Source organism: Somniosus microcephalus, chromosome 21 (genome assembly GCF_052327205.1).
Source record: "Somniosus microcephalus isolate GS21.2 chromosome 21, FLI_Smic_1.0, whole genome shotgun sequence".
Taxonomy (NCBI): Eukaryota; Metazoa; Chordata; class Chondrichthyes; order Squaliformes; family Somniosidae; genus Somniosus; species Somniosus microcephalus.
In genome coordinates, this window is record NC_141007.1 from 23,486,320 (window position 1) to 23,500,415 (window position 14,096).

A 14,096-nucleotide genomic window follows, 5' to 3' on the forward strand; every position below is an offset into this window, starting at 1 on the left:
CTTTACTCTGTATCTAACCCGTTCTGTAGCTGACCAGGTGTGTTCGATGCCAGCACTGACATGCCTCACCTGAATAGGTGTATGATTCACCCTTTTGTGCTGACGTTTGTATGTTGTTGTCTTCTGATAGACACTCGTACACTCGTACACTTCTGATCAAGAATGTGACCCTGACTGATATTTCTCTCCTTCCTATCCTGCGGCAAACTGTAGCCCTCCAACTGCAACCCAGACTGACGAGAGATGAGAGATCGAGCATCTTATTACTTGTGCCACTATATGTCAGACAGAGGTCAAGATACTGGAAAAAGTGACAAAGTGAGATGATAACCCCTCCCACCTCTCCTGCCCCTCCCTCAGGCTGGTCAAACATATTCTCTTGTTCAGTTCAAAGACATTTGATTATAGAAATGTACAAATATTTATTGTCATCTGTGGCTCTGTGGGTAGCACTCTCGCCTAACTCCGCCCCTGCCTCAGTTCATCCGCTGCTGAAACCCTCATCCATGCCTTTGTTACCTCTCGCCTTGACTATTCCAATGCACTCCTGGCTGGCCTCCCACGTTCTACGCTACGCAAACTTGAGGTCATCCAAAACTTGGCTGCCCGTGTCCTAACTCACACCAAGTCCCATTCACCAGCTGACCTACAATGGCTCATGGTTAAGCAACACCTCGATATTAAAATTTTCATCCTTGTTTTCAAATCCCTCCATGGCCTCTCCCCTCCCCATCTCTGTAATCTCCTCCAGCCCCACAATGCCCCGAGTTGGGCGAGGTTATGAAGGCATCTGGAGCAATGGTGGGTGAGTGGAGTTGAGGTACAGATCAGCCAGGATCTCACTGAATGGCAGAGAACACCCGAGGGGCTGAATGGCCTCCTTCTGTTCCCAATGTTCCTCTCTTCCTGTAAGAGTTTTTTGCAGGGGTGGACGCAGATGGAAATAGGGTTGGAAGGTGGTAGGGGGTTACGGGTGATAAAATGAATGGTCAGAGATGGCCTTGTCAGTGATTGAGACCATGCAAACAGTGAGGCCAGGAGAGACGGCAAAGTAATGGGGTGGACGTGATGGGTAGGGGTGTTTAAGGGACAACAGGAGGACAGTAAAATCAGAGGAGAAAGGACAATGGGAGTTGAGATGGAGATTGAAATGACTGAGAATAAGGAGTCACTGAGTGCAGAGGCTGAAGGATACAGATTACCTGGGCAATGAGCTTCTTCTCCTGATTGCTGCTCTTGTCGAGAAGGACTGGTTTTATTGCAGCCACAATCTGAGCCTTCTTTCTCTCCAAGGGCGATGACACCCAGTAATGGATGAAGAATTAGTCATCCTGTGTGAAAGAGTGATGTGTTTGATCACAACTGCAGTGAAGATGGAGGATGTCCTTTGGCCATCCTTACTGGAGTTTGTCACTATGACCCAGTACACCAAGGCTTTAACAATAATCTGCAGTTGTTCAGCACACATTGGGAAAAAGAAACTGCGAGCCGGTAGGGAAAGCTTTTCCCTGACTTACAATGAAGATGCCAATCTCCCTAAAGCCCAGGCACTGCTGACCCGGCTCCTCGCTGTGTCTTGTTGCCCATATCAGGGAGGAAGCCGAGGAACTGTGGCACTGAGTCTACTGAAAGTCCTGTAACTCAATGTCCACTCACAATCAGTGAGGTGGTGGGAAGACGAGCTGGCCCCATTAGTTGACCATTTACTGGAAAATTCACAGGAGTCTCTGTCCCAATGGGAATGGGAGAATAAATTATTGGCGGTCTTGTGCCAAGCTCTAAATACGATTAATGACGAGGAGTGGACATGTCAGCTCGCTGACAAAATAACAAAACTCAACACCAAACATCACTCCCCACAAGAGAAGGGCTTTCTATATAAATCTCTTGCATCAGTGCTCCACCAGACACACACGAGGAACGTAAGGGAGGAGCTTCACCACATGTTACTGAGTGTGCAGCACAGTGAGAGTGCGGAGCGAGAGGGAGCAGCCCTCGCCATCGGTTTCTGTGCCGTGGCACATTTTGACGATACGCTCAGTAGCCTGGAGGACTTTGCTAACGCCAACAGATTTAGGGTCAAGGCTGGTGAGGAATCGGATAAAGTCAAGAGCACACTGGTTCTGTGCTATGGGAACATGGCGGTCTGCATACCTGAAGAACTGCTCTTCACAATCAAGAGCCACATTCTGCCAGCTCTTAATCATTTAATGACAAGCGGGCAGGGGATAAAGGCTGAATCCAGGGATCTCACACTAAAGCTCAGCCTAATACAGACCGTGACTCAGATAGCCAGATCCCTATATATAAATCGCTGGAGGCTTCCCACCAGCTTTATTAGAAACAGGGTGCTGCTGACAAACATGCAGGATCTTATCGAGGCCGAGCCACCAGAGCTGCTGAAGAGCCCTGTTCGACAGTTAGCCATGGACGCCTGCAAGCATCTCGTGAAACTACACAGTGAATCAAACCAAGCTGACACCTGCCAATTGATTCAAAGCTGCCTGATCAGTACTTTCAGCTTGGTACCTCCAGAACTGGACAATGACAAGGGCACAAATGATAATACAAAGGAAACGGCCACGCTTTATACCCAAACCACAGATTCTCTGCAAAATCTGCTGAAGCAAGTATTACTAAAAAGAAAAAGGGTGGCTAAAGTAAATGTTGGTCCCTTAGAGGATGAGACCGGGAAATTAATGGTGGGAAATATGGAGATGGCAAAAACACTGAATGAATATTTTATATCAGTCTTTACAGTAGAAGACACTAAGAATATCCCAACACTGGACAAACAGGGGGCTAAAGGGGGGGAGGAGCTAAACACGATCAAAATCACTAAGGAAGTGGTACTCGGTAAAATAATGGGACTCAAGGCGGATAAATCACCTGGACCTGATGGCTTACATCCTAGGGTCTTGAGGGAAGTGGCGGTAGGGATTGTGGATGCATTGGTAATAATTTTCCAAAACTCCCTGGACTCGGCAAAGGTCCCAGCAGACTGGAAAACTGCTAATGTAACACCCTTATTTAAAAAGGGCAGTAGACAGAAGGCTGGAAACTATAGACCGGTTAGCCTAACATCTGTGGTAGGTAAAATTTTGGAGTCCATTATTAAGGAGACAGTAACAGGACATTTGGATAATCATAATTTAATAGGACAAAGTCAGCATGGTTTTATGAAGGGGAAGTCATGTTTGACAAATTTGCTGGAGTTCTTTGAGGAAGTAACATATAGGGTGGATAAAGGGGAACCAGTGGACGTAGTGTATTTAGACTTCCAAAAGGCATTTGACAAGGTGCCACACAAAAGATTATTGCTTAAGATAAAAAATCACGGGATTGGGGGTAATATTCTGGCATGGATAGAGGATTGGCTATCTAACAGAAGGCAGAGAGTTGGGATAAATGGTTCATTCTCAGACTGGCAATCAGTAACTAGTGGTGTTCCGCAGGGGTCAGTGCTGGGTCCCCAACTCTTTACAATCTATATTAACGATTTGGAGGAGGGGACCGAGTGTAACATATCAAAGTTTGCAGATGATACTAAGATGGGAGGGAAAGTAGTGAGTGAGGAGGACATAAAAAACCTGCAAGGGGACATAGACAGGCTAAGTAAGTGGGCAGAGATTTGGCAGATGAAATACAATACTGGAAAGTGTGAGGTTATGCACTTTGGCAGGAAAAATCGTAGAGCAAGTTATTATCTTAAGGGCAAGAAACTGGAAAGTACTGAAGTACAAAGGGATCTGGGGGTCCTGGTGCACGAAACTCAAAAGGTTAGTATGCAGGTGCAGCAAGTGATTAAGAAAGCCAATGGAATGTTGGCTTTCATTGCTAGGGGGATAGAATATAAAAATAGGGAGGTATTGCTTCAGTTGTACAAGGTATTGGTGAGACTGCACCTGGAATACTGCGTACAGTTTTGGTGTCCATACTTAAGAAAGGACATACTTGCTCTCGAGTCAGTACAAAGAAGGTTCACTCGGTTAATCCCGGGGATGAGGGGATGGACATATGAGGAGAGGTTGAGTAGATTGGGACTCTACTCATTGGAGTTCAGAAGAATGAGAGGCGATCTTATTGAAACATATAAGATTGTGAAGGGGTTGGATCGGGTGGATGCGGGGAAGATGTTCCCGATGATGGGTGAAACTAGAACTAGGGGGCATAGTCTTAGAATAAGGGGCTGCTCTTTCAAAACTGAGATGAGGAGGAACTACTTCACTCAGAGGGTGGTAGGTCCATGGAATATGCTGCCCCAAAAAGCTGTAGAAGCTACATCATTACATAAATTTAAAACAGAAATAGACAGTTTCCTAGAAGTAAAGGGAATTAAGGGTTACGGGGAGCGGGCAGGAATTTGGACATGAGTCTAGGTTTGGATCGGTCATGGCCCTGTGGGTTGCGGAGCGGGCCCAGGGGCCGTGTAGCCTGATCCTGCTCCTATTTCGTGTGTCTAATTCTGTTAGATTCAGGAGATGGTTCTGTGATAGTGGATTGGCGGTTAGGATCAGATCAGCCATGATCTTATTGAATGGCGGAGCAGGCTCGAGGGGCCGATTGGCCTACTCCTGCTCCTATTTCTTATGTTCTTATGTTCTAGGACCTGTCCCCTCAAGGACTTGAGGCTATTTTCAAACATGTAGAAGCCTGGATCAGTTCAACAAAAGACCATGAACGAGAGAGAGCCATGGAAATGACCTTGGAGCTTCTGAACCTTTACTGGAGGAAGCTCAATGTTCATAATGTAGTACCTGGTAATAACACGGGGACTCTGATTGGGCGACTGATGCCACATTGTGCAGACCCATTGCTTCCCATTCGACAGATGGCCCTGGACTCTTTGTACTTAATCCTGGCCATCCATTTGTCGTGTGAAGGCACCAATCTAGTCCAGCAAACGGAGCAGTTAGAGGGACTGAAAAGAGTCAGAGACCAGTTGGTTAACCCTGACAATTCAGTCCTCTTTAACGCATGCTCTCAAATCACAGAAGTCATTTCCAAATGTTTGCCCCATGACCAGCTGGGCAACTTACTCTTCATGGTCTTCAAAGGACTGTCCGACCAACATCGCAGCTGTTCCAATGCAGCTGCTGTTCTCATTCAAACTACCATTAAACTACGAGGCAGTGAACTTGAGGACCAGGTCTCGGAGATAATTGACGCGCTGAGAATTGAATTACCATTAGAAACATAGAAACATAGAAGATAGGAGCAGGAGTAGGCCATTCGGCCCCTCTAGCCTGCTCCGCCGTTCAATGCGATCATGGCTGATCATCCAAACTCAGTACCCTGTCCCTGCCTTCTCCCCATATCCCTTGATCCCCTTAGCCTTAAGAAATATATCTAACTCCTTCTTGAATATATTTAATGAATTGGCCTCAACTGTCTTCTGTGGTAGAGAATGCCACAGGTTCACCACTCTCTGGGCGAAGAAATTCCTCATCTCAGTCCTAAATGGCTTACCCCTTATCCTTAGACTGTGACCCTTGGTCCTGGACTCCTCTGCCATCGGGAACAGCCTTCCTGCATCTAGCCTGTCTAGTCCTGTTAGAATTTTATAAGTTTCAATGAGATCCCCTCTCATTCTTCTAAACTCTAGCGAATATAAGCCTAATCGACCCAATCTCTCTTCATACGTCATTCCTGCCATCCCAGGTATCAGTCTGGTGAATCCTCACTGCACTCCCTCCATGGCAAGAACATCCTTCCTCAGATGAGGCGACCAAAACTGCACACAATACTCAAGGTGTGGTCTCACCAAGGCCCTGTACAACTGCAGCAAGACATCCTTGCTCCTGTACTCGAATCCTCTCGCTATGAAGGCCAGCATACCAGTTGCCTTCTTAACCGCCTGCTGCACCTGCACGCTTACCTTCAGCAACTGGTGCACAAGGACACCCAGGTCTCGTTGCACTTCCCCTTTTCCCAATCTATTGCCATTCAGATAATAATCTGCCTTCCTGTTTTTGCCACCAAAGTGGATAACCTCGCATTTATCCACATTATATTGCATCTGCCCAATCGCCCAACCTGTCCAAATCGTACTGAAGTTTCTCTGCATCCTCCTCACAGCACACACGCCCACCCAGCTTTGTGTCATCTGCAAACTTGGAGATATTACATCTAGTTCCCTCGTCTAGATCATTAATATATATTGTGAATAACTGGGGTCCTAGCACCGATCCCTGCGGTACCCCACTAGTCATTGCCTTCCACTCGGAAAAAGACCCGTTTATTCCAACTCTTTGCTTCCTGTCTGCCAACCAGTTTTCTATCCAAGTCAGTACCTTACCCCCAATCCTATGTGCTTTAACTTTGCACGCTAGTCTCTTATGCCTTCAATCCCGTCAATTTCCCTAACACCATTTCCCTACAAATACTGATTTCATTCAGTTCTTCATCTCATTAGATTCCTTATGAGCTGGTGAAACTTTCAGTTCTGTGTAGTGTCGCCATTCTGGCCTCACACAACACAGCAACAGTTGTGTCCTGTCCCCTCACCTACCCCGTCCCTTTGGACAAGTACGTCAGTGACATGTGGCGATCACTGGCTGAGGACACAGAATGTGCCATGAGAACAATGGGAGAGCTGCTGCACACACTGAAAAAGCAGTTGTCCTTTGGGATGAGCAGAACCTGTCCCGTCGTTGAGAACGCGCCAGCGTATTCAACCCTTGAATCCCTGGCTGCCGTCTGTGGGCTGCGACAGGTGATCACTAAGCCTGAGTCGGTAAAGGCGGTGACTGCATTATTCCCGCAGTTATTCAGCGCCCTGCTCATTCATTGCAACTCTTCCATTCACGTTTCTCTGCTCAATAGTTTTGCTCCTGGTGATAAATTCAACCAGAGACCATTCTCAGCTGCGTTTGAAACATCTAAATGTAGAGATCTGTGTGTGAACTGTGTGAGGACACTAAAGGATCTGCTGGCTCGGACAAACAATACAGAAGTAACTACTTACATGGTGAACAGTGGAGGATGGGACCAGATGAAGAACCTCCGCATATTTGACAAGGGGGTTGTCTTGCTGGCCAGAGCCATGGTGCGATTTGCTGGCATCAGCCTGCCTGGCATTGTGAAAGAGCTGGCAGCTCAGATCCATACCATCCAAGAGTGTCAGGCAGTCACCATGGCTTCCTTCTTTGGAGAGTTATTAAAATCTCCACTGGTTTCACAGCTGCAGCTCAGACACGCTGGTCAACACATTGCTAAGGTGTTTGCGTGATGCTTGTCCAGTTGCCCAGTTGCTGTGTGTCAGGGGCCTGGGCAACATTACAATTGGAGCCCATCACTGGTCTCATCAAGCGATGGGCACAATGCTGAGTCTGCTCCAGGAGAACCAAGAGGAAGTGCTAACATTTGAGGTGCTGTCGTGTCTCTCCAAGAACATTAATAAATTGAGAGGGAGCGACATCCAACCCTTTGTAAAGCAAATCCTCACCAGCATTCAACCACTCTTTGACACCGAGTGTGATCTAGTGCGGGCTGAAGCGATCAGCATGTTGGGGAAGTTGACCAAATGTGGAATCGGAGGTTCCAGATCCATCTTCAACCGACTGATCCATTCCAACCTTGTGCGTTTGTTGCTGCACCTGGACGGAAAGAGTGAGGAGGTGACCAGGTCTTGCAGTTCAACACTGCAACTGGTTGTCCCCCTCATTGGATCGGCCGAGGCTTCCTCATTAATCAAGAACTATCTAGGGGAGCCTAACGGGATCTACATGGATCTCCTAAGGGACCTTTCACGACAATTGGTTGAAGATTTCCCCAACAGGATCTCTTCCTACGCCAGGGATTGCCAGTCCTTCCTCCACAGCCCCCAGGAGCAGCTCCGAGCACATGCAGTGGCCTTTTCAACTTTACTTCTCCAGCAGTCAGAACGTGTCCGATCCGCCCGCCGGCTCACCTGGTGGAACAGCTGCCTGAGGAACTGCTGCTGTCGCCGTCAGAATGAAGCCTAAACACACAGGCCCCGATCGTCTTCCACCTCCTCATCTTTGCATCAAACTGATCAATTTTCCAACATGACTTGTAACTATGTAAATTCATGAATTGTAAATAAATAGATTTCCTGTTGTTATAACGCTCGGTTGATCTGTGAAATGGTGCAGGTTCCGCGGCTGTGTGACTGGAAGAGTGTAAACACACACACTCACACACACACACACACACACCCTCATACACACACACACACACACACACACACACACCCTCACCCTCACACACACACTCTCACACACACAGACACACCCTCACCCTCACCCTCACACACACCCTCATACACACACACACACTCACCCTCACACACACTCTCATACACACAAACACAGACTCACCCTCACACACACCCTCACACACCCACACCCTCACACACTCACTCTGACACACACACACTCAAATACTCACACACACATCCTCACGCTCACACAAAAACACACACCCTCTCACACACACACCCTCACCCACACACCTTCACTCTGACACACACACACACACTCACCCTTACACACACTCACCCTCACACACCCTTAGTCTCACACACACACACACTCTCACACACATACACCTTCACCATCACTCACACACATTCACACCCTCACACTCACTCACTAACCCACACACACCCTCACTCTCACACACCCTCACCCTCACACACACACACACACATACACACATAAGTACTGAAACCACTCTTAGCAAAATCACAAATCACATCCTTTGTGCCTGTGACAAAGGTAAACTATTCCTCCTCATCCATCTTGACCTGTCTGCAGCCTTTGACATGACTGACCACTCCATCCATCTCCAATGTCTCTCCGCCATTGTCCAGCTGGGTGGGACTGCACTCGCCTGGTTCCATTCTGATCCATCTAATCATAGCCAGAGAATCACCTGCAATGGCTTCTCTTCCCGCTCCCGCATCATTACCTCTGGTGTCCCCCACGATCTATCCTTGGCCCCCTCCTATTTCTCATCTACATGCTGCCCCTCTGCGACATCATCCGAAAACACAGTGTCAGTTTCCACAGGTACGCTGACAACACACAGCTCTACCTCACCACCACTTCTCTCGACCCTCCACCAGCTATAAATTGTCCAACATCCTGTACTGGATGAGCAGATATTTCCTCCAACTAAATATTGGGAAGACCGAAGCCATTGGGCTGGATTTAGTGGGGTGTCAGCGGGCATGGGTGGGAAAGTGTATTTTCCCCAGCGGGTCGGGACCCCGATGTGAACCCACCTCCACGCACCTTTCCCCGATGTCGGGTCTATCAGCGCTGAACAGACCTGACACACAGCGGCGGGTTCACAGCGGGGGACTCATTTCAGGTAATTAGTGGCTTGTTTAGAGTCACTTAAGAATGAATTTCAGCTCAGCATCTGCATTGGACAGCTGGCCCACGGGCTCCACGCTGGTCGTGCCACCACGTCTGTCAAACTGAGGCAGGAGTTCAGTGGCCATTGAATCAGCTGTTGAGTTGACAGCTTCAAATGTGCAGTAAAATCTCCCACCTTACAGAGATATCTTCCCTTAGCCCCAAGTTCTTCCTCACTGCATTTCCACAACAGATTCAACATGCTGCAAGTCTTTACACAAGTCTCCATCCAGTCTGCCCTCATTACCAATGTTCCTCTCATTTTTATTTGTACTGAGTGCGGCACGAACTCCTCCCAGTGACTTTTTTGTCCCTGGGCAAATTTTACAACAACAACAACTTTCATTCCCCCAAGCCAAATGGACAGCCCAGGGATGGAGTCTGGGATTGTTTACAGCGTGTCCTAGCAATCGTGCACACCATGAGCAAGCTTGTGAGTGCTAGGGAAGGATTCAAAGACAATTGGCAGACACTGCTGCACGCTGCTGCTCTGCCTTGATACAACTTCCCCTCGAGTCTCTGGCTCAATTCTCTCTGAACTACACCACAAACCAATCTATTGGATCACAGAGAATAGCACAGCGATGTCCTGGGGCTGTGATGACTGAACTTCCACCACCACAACATCTTCCTTTGTACTCGGTATGACTTCAGCCAGTGGAGAGCTTTACTAGGGCTCCTTGATGACACACTCGGTCAAATGCTGCCTTGATGTCAAGGGCAGTCACTCTCACCTCACCTCTGGAATTCAGCTCTTTTGTCCATGTTTGGACCGAGGCTGTAATGAGGTCTGGAGCCAAGTGGTCCTGATGGAACCCAAACTGGGCATCAGTGAACAGGTTATTGGTGAGTAAGTGCTGCTTGATAGCACTGTCGATGACACCTTCCATCACTTTGCTGATGATTGAGAGCAGACTGATGGGGCGGTAATTGGCCGTATTGGATTTGTCCTGCTTTTTGTGGACAGGACATACCTGGGCAGTTTTCCACTTTGTCGGGTAGATGCCAGTGTACTGGAACAGCTTGGCTAGAGGCATGGCTATTTCTGAAGCACAAGTCTTCAGCACGATAGCTGGTATGTTGTCGGGGCCCATAGCCTTTGCTGTATCCAGTGCGCTCAGCCATTTCTTGATATCACATGGAGTGAATCGAATTGGCTGAAGACTGGCTTCTGCGATGGTGGGACCTAAGGAGGAGGCCGATATGGATCATCCACTCGGCACTTCTGGCTGAAGATGGTTGCAAACAGCCTTGTCTTTTGCACTCACATGCTGAGCTCCACCATCACTGAGGATGGAGATATTCAAGGAGCCCCCCCTCCTGTTAGTTGTTTAATGGTCCACCACCATTCACAACTGGATGTGGCAGGACTGCAGAGCTTTGATCTGATCTGTTGATTGTGGCATGGCTTAGCCTTGTCTATAGCATGCTTCTTCCTCTGATTAGCATGTATGTAGTCTTGTGTTGCAGCTTCCCCAGGTTGGCACCACATTTTTAGGTACGCCTTGAAGAGATCGCAAAGTCTCTGTTTGAAGAATGGACTCAGTCGAAAATATTTTTGTGGACTTTATGGGCTGAGGGTGTTTTCCCTGTGGTGGGATCATCCTGTGCAGATGCGTGGGGGACTGGTTTGTTAAAACTCCAGAGAACGCATGGCAGTTGGCTGTGACAAAAGAACTGCCAGTCATCCAGAATGTATGGGTTCGCCTGACAGTCCTGGAAAAAGGAAGGGGGCCATTGAACTTGAACTTATTAGAAAGCCACTCTAATATGCAAAAGCACTTCTCACCTCCATCTCAGGAGAAGCAGAACAATGAACCCACTGGCCTCAGCCAGCCGAAAAGGAGCCAGTTTTTCCCAACACAAAGACCAAAGATATGTCCCAGACTTAGGGCCATTAATCCAATCATGGAATACTCATGGGTCCGAGGGTGACCCATCACTGATTAAGCACTGGAGTGCTTAGAAACAAAAGAATTTTAAAGATTGGCGGGAAAGATAGGGGTAGCCAGACTTCTATAAAAGATAGATTCTTTTCCACCATTCTCTCTCTCTCTCGCTCCAACAAGATCGACCTAACAAAAGTACCAGAGAAGCCGCTGAGCGGAGCGATCGAAGCCAACCGCGTGTGGGGGTAAGCACAGTCTCGAGTGTCCCAAGCCGGTAACCCGTGAGCTGTAAGACTCAGAGTTTTTCTCAGAAGTGAAGTTTTTGGGCTATTCCGAGGGGGGGGGGAGCTTCGTTTGGTTCAGCCAGGCGAAGGGGTTTATGTGACTGGGTAATTCGTTGGTAGAGGTGGAGTTAGAGTCCACCATAGCAACAAGGGAATTACTGCTTGTTATAGGCCCCAGTTGTGTACTGTATGTATGTTGTTTGTAACCTGGATTTTATTCTCCACAGAGACAGTGATTTAGTTTAGTAGTGCATGTTTTAGCCAGTGTATGTTAGACCAAATAAATATGTTTGATTTTTCACCGAAGCATTCCTGTCCGTGACTTATTTCATTTACACTCTGAATAATAATTCCCGGGTATAGAACTTTCGTAAGGTGGGGGCAATTCGAACCGTCCGTCTAACAATTGGGCTAGGATCAAAAACCGCTTACAGCCTGGTGCTGCTCCTGCATGCTCTTCTACACTCTTTATTGATCCAGGGTTGGTCCCCTAGCTTGATGGTAATGGTAGAGCGAGGGATATGCCGGGCCATGAGGTTACAGATTGTGGTGGAATACAATTCTGCTGCTGCTGATGGCCCACAGCGCCTCTTGGATGCCCAGTTTTGAGCTGCTAGATCTGTTCTGAATCTATCCCATTTAGCACAGTGGTAGTGCCACACAACACAATGGAGGGTGTCCTCGGTGTGAAGATGGGACTTTGTCTCCACAATGACTGCGCGGTGGTCACTACTACCAATGCTGTCATGGACAGATGCATCTGCAACACATAGTTTGGTGAGGACGAAGTTAAGTAGGTGTTTCCCTCATGTTGGTTCTCTCACCACCTGTCGCAGGCCCAGACTGGCAGCTATGTCCTGCAGGACTCAGCCAGCTCTGTACATAGTGGTGTTACCGAGCCACTCTTGGTAATGGACATTGAAGTCCCCCACCCAGAGTATATTCTGTGTCCTTGCTACTCTCAGTGCTTCTTCCAAGTGGTGTTCAACTTGGAGCAGTACCAAGTCAGCAGCTGAGGGAGGGCAGTAGGTGGTAATCAGCGGGAGGTTTCCTTGCCCAGGCTTGACCTGAAGCTATTAGACTTCATGGGGTCCAGAGTCAATGTTGAGGACTCCCAGGGTTGCTCCTTCCCGACTGTATACCACTGTGCTGCCACCCCAGTGGGTCTATCCTGCCTGTGAGACAGGACATACCCAGGGATGGTGATGGAGCAGTTTGGGACATTGGTTGAAAGGTGTGATTCTGTGAGTATGACTATGTCAGGCTGTTGCTCGACTAGTTTGTGGGACAGCTCTCCCAATTTTGGCACAAGTCCCCCGATATTGGCGAGGAGGACATTGCAGGGTCAACTGGGCTGGGTGTGCCATTGTTGTGTCCCTAGCCACACAACAATGGAATGTATATTTGTTGAGAATTTTGGAATATTTCTTTAAATGTCTGCTACTGCTTATCTACCTTCATCCTTTTAATCTAATCTCCCAATCTACCTTAGCCAAATCGCCCCTCATACCTATGTAATTGGCTTTATTTAAGTTTAAGACTCTTGTTTTGGATTTTAGTATTTTACTCTCAAACTCAATCTGAAATTCTTTCATATTATGATCACTCTTCCCCAGATGATCCTTTAATGAGAGACTAATTAACCCTATATCATTACACAATAAAAGATCTAAAATAGCCTGTTCCCTGGTTGGTTCCATGATGTATTGTTCTCAGAAACTATCTTGAATGCATTGCATGAACTCGTCCTCCAGATTAGTTTTGCCAATTAGATTTGTTCAGTCTACATAAAGATTAAAGTCCCCCACGATTATTGCATTACCTTTGTTACAAATTCTCTGTTCTTCTTCAAATAGTGTCATGGGGACTTGTACTTTTGCCTGAAAAGGCAGTCAGAACCTCGATTTAACATCTACCTCATAAGTCAGGCAGAGCCTCGGTTTTGTCGTAAAAACCAACATGGATCACTAATTTTCTCACAGGGAAGGGAACCTATCACCACCACCCAGCCTAGCCCACAGGTAACACCTGTCCCACATTACGTAGCGGACTCTTAATTCCCTTCTGAAAATGAATTTTAAGCAACATTCTCTGGGGTACAGAAAGCACTATCACACTGGTACAGCATAAGTTAATCTGTATCTGGATTAAGGCAAGTTAATTGTAATTGTGTAGAGAGAGCTGTACTCTGCATCTAACCCGTGCTGTACCTGCCCTGGGAGTGTTTGATGGGACAGTGTAGAGGGAGCTTTACTCTGTATCTAACCCGCACTCAGAATCACAGAAACCCCACAGTGCAGATAGAGGCCATTTCGGCCCATCGAGCCTGCACCGACACATATCCCACCCGATCCCCGTAACCCCTACACATATCCCACCCTATCCCCGTAACCCCACGTATTTAATCCCCCTAACACTAAGGGTCAATTTATCATAGCCAATCAACCTAACCTGCACATCTTTGGACTGTGGGAGGAAACCGGAGCACCCGGAGTAAACCCACGCAAACACGGGGAGAATGTGCAAACTCCACACAG

At 47.6% G+C, this 14,096-nt stretch overlaps 1 protein-coding gene across 1 annotated transcript; it reads left to right on the plus strand.

The window, feature by feature from the left end:
• The first annotated feature begins 1,943 nt into the window (after positions 1–1,943).
• On the plus strand, positions 1,944–7,231 carry LOC147102651 (maestro heat-like repeat-containing protein family member 1). The gene is made up of 3 exons (XM_085964097.1): positions 1,944–2,630; positions 4,607–5,149; positions 6,416–7,231. The coding sequence occupies exons 1-3, from the start codon at positions 1,944–1,946 to the stop codon at positions 7,229–7,231; spliced, it is 2,046 nt and encodes a 681-aa protein (XP_085820223.1).
• The last annotated feature ends 6,865 nt before the right edge of the window (positions 7,232–14,096 follow it).